The sequence below is a fragment of the Pterocles gutturalis genome, unplaced genomic scaffold, assembly GCF_000699245.1.
Source record: "Pterocles gutturalis isolate BGI_N339 unplaced genomic scaffold, ASM69924v1 scaffold22682, whole genome shotgun sequence".
Lineage (NCBI taxonomy): Eukaryota > Metazoa > Chordata > Aves > Pterocliformes > Pteroclidae > Pterocles > Pterocles gutturalis.
In genome coordinates this window covers 1-1,902 of record NW_010108472.1, presented here as the reverse complement: position 1 = coordinate 1,902, position 1,902 = coordinate 1, and the positions used below count along the sequence as shown (strand labels likewise).

Here is a 1,902-nt window from a genome sequence, read left to right as displayed (position 1 = left end):
ATCTTGAAGTATGTATTCAAAACTGCAAATTATTTCATAGCTGCCTATGAAAATTAATTTGTGCTGTAACATTTTCCTAACAAAGCAAATTATGTGCAGTAGGAATTTGATGGGGCTACCTAACATTTTTAGAAGTTCTCAGAAATATTTTTTCTTACTAAATCAAAATTCCTGAAAATTACAGGGAGTTACAGATGTTCAGTATGTACTGTTTCTTGAGCTGTGTCATCCTAAAAATAACTTTATTACTTTTTAAAAAAATATGTATATATAAATATGATTTCACATACATTGGAAGAGTCTTTTAGTATGTTAAAAATAACTAAAGTAGCAAATCCCTCTTATTTTAGTGACAGATGTAGCTGAATAAAGCCAAGATTTAGATGAAAATCAAACATCATGAATCATTCATCAGATCTGATTGTCTGTTGTTGCTGGTGTTTAGTGACTATCAATAGTGCCTTCAAAGTAGGCACAATATTTTGTCAGTTGATTGCCAGAAATACTGACCTGGTATTCAACTGACTGGAGTCAGCTCTGTTTATACCTTTTTGAATAGAGTGAACCATTTATTTGCTAACACTTAAGAAGTACAGCACAGTTATTTTTTTACTACCTGAAACTATTTAAATTTTTGCCAAGAGCATTGTTCTTGTCCCTGGTAATTATTATCTCTGAAATATTTAATAACATAAATAATTTTGGCTGAATGCTTTAAACATCTCCTCTCTAAAAAGAAGATGATGGCATATGCTCTTTCTTTTCTGCAATGATGTTTAGGCTACAATTATAATAATGATTTTTGTTACCTGATTCTTCTCTCTGGGATTACTGGGATTTGTGCATTGTCTTCCGTCCTTGTCTTACTCTTGTCATAACAGTTGTGATATTTCACACCTGAAGCATTTGAGCCTGTGAAATTGATTTGGACAAGGCTTTGGTGTCTTACTCCCTTCCCTTCAAAGATAAGAACATCCAGGTTTTTAATTGCCTATAGAAAATGTGATTCAAACAGACAAGCTTTCTACTTCAACCAGAGGAGTGGAGTAACAGCTGCCAAAAGGCATGTTGCAATGACAGTCACTTCCCAGTTGCAAATTGTTCATGGGAATGGCAGTCTTACATATTGTGTAACCCTTAAATTTATAATTTGAATACAATGCAGCAACCATAGCAACTAGCCTGTTAGCATTCAAGTCCCTGAGTATAGTTCCTTTAAGTTGCTATTTTAAGGTGAGAAATTGAAAATTACTTGTTTTACAGATTTTATTTTTTTTCCCCACCTTGCAGGCTGATCTCTGTGTCCCTCGTTTGAATGAAGGGGACCAGGTTGTATTGATTAATGGCAGGGATATAGCAGAACATACCCATGATCAAGTTGTTATGTTTATTAAAGCTAGCTGTGAGAGACACTCAGGGGAACTTGTGCTCCTAGTTCGACCCAATGGTAAGTGATTCATACATAATAATTTAAAAAAAAAATCCGTACCTTGCTTTCATTTTCTAACCTCCATTTTGTGTCCTGAGATAGAATGCTTAACATCTTTGTAAGAAAGAACTCTCTTCCTTGAAAAGGAATTGCAACAACATAACGAATTTTACAAATCTTGATCAATGCCATATTCTAAGGACCTGTGTGTAACTAGCTGTGTTGAAAATTAATAGGAAAGTCAGAGATCAAATACTTCTAACAGAGCTAATTTAAATTTTGTTCTCACTCTCATTGATAAAAATGTCCAGAAAGCTATATGGATATTGAATGCAGTTTCTGAGGTTGCTGTTATTCCCCTAAGGAAAATAAAAACCAAACACAAACAAAACACCTCTCATCAAATGATCAGTGTTTGGATGACTTTGGAGGTTGATATATGCAAAATCATAGAACGGTTTGGGTTGGAAAGG

General features: G+C 34.0%; 1 protein-coding gene across 1 annotated transcript in view; it reads left to right on the top strand.

Annotated features, from left to right (window-relative positions):
- Positions 1 to 1,886, top strand: part of PTPN4 (protein tyrosine phosphatase, non-receptor type 4 (megakaryocyte)) — a gene marked incomplete at its 3' end in the record, with an annotated part of 53,424 nt that extends 51,538 nt beyond the window's left edge. The window contains exons 18-19 of the mRNA XM_010072657.1: positions 1,291 to 1,441; positions 1,871 to 1,886. Coding sequence (XP_010070959.1) covers positions 1,291 to 1,441; positions 1,871 to 1,886 — 167 coding nt within the window. The remainder of the gene's footprint in view (positions 1 to 1,290; positions 1,442 to 1,870) is intronic.
- Between the last annotated feature and the right edge of the window lie 16 nt (positions 1,887 to 1,902).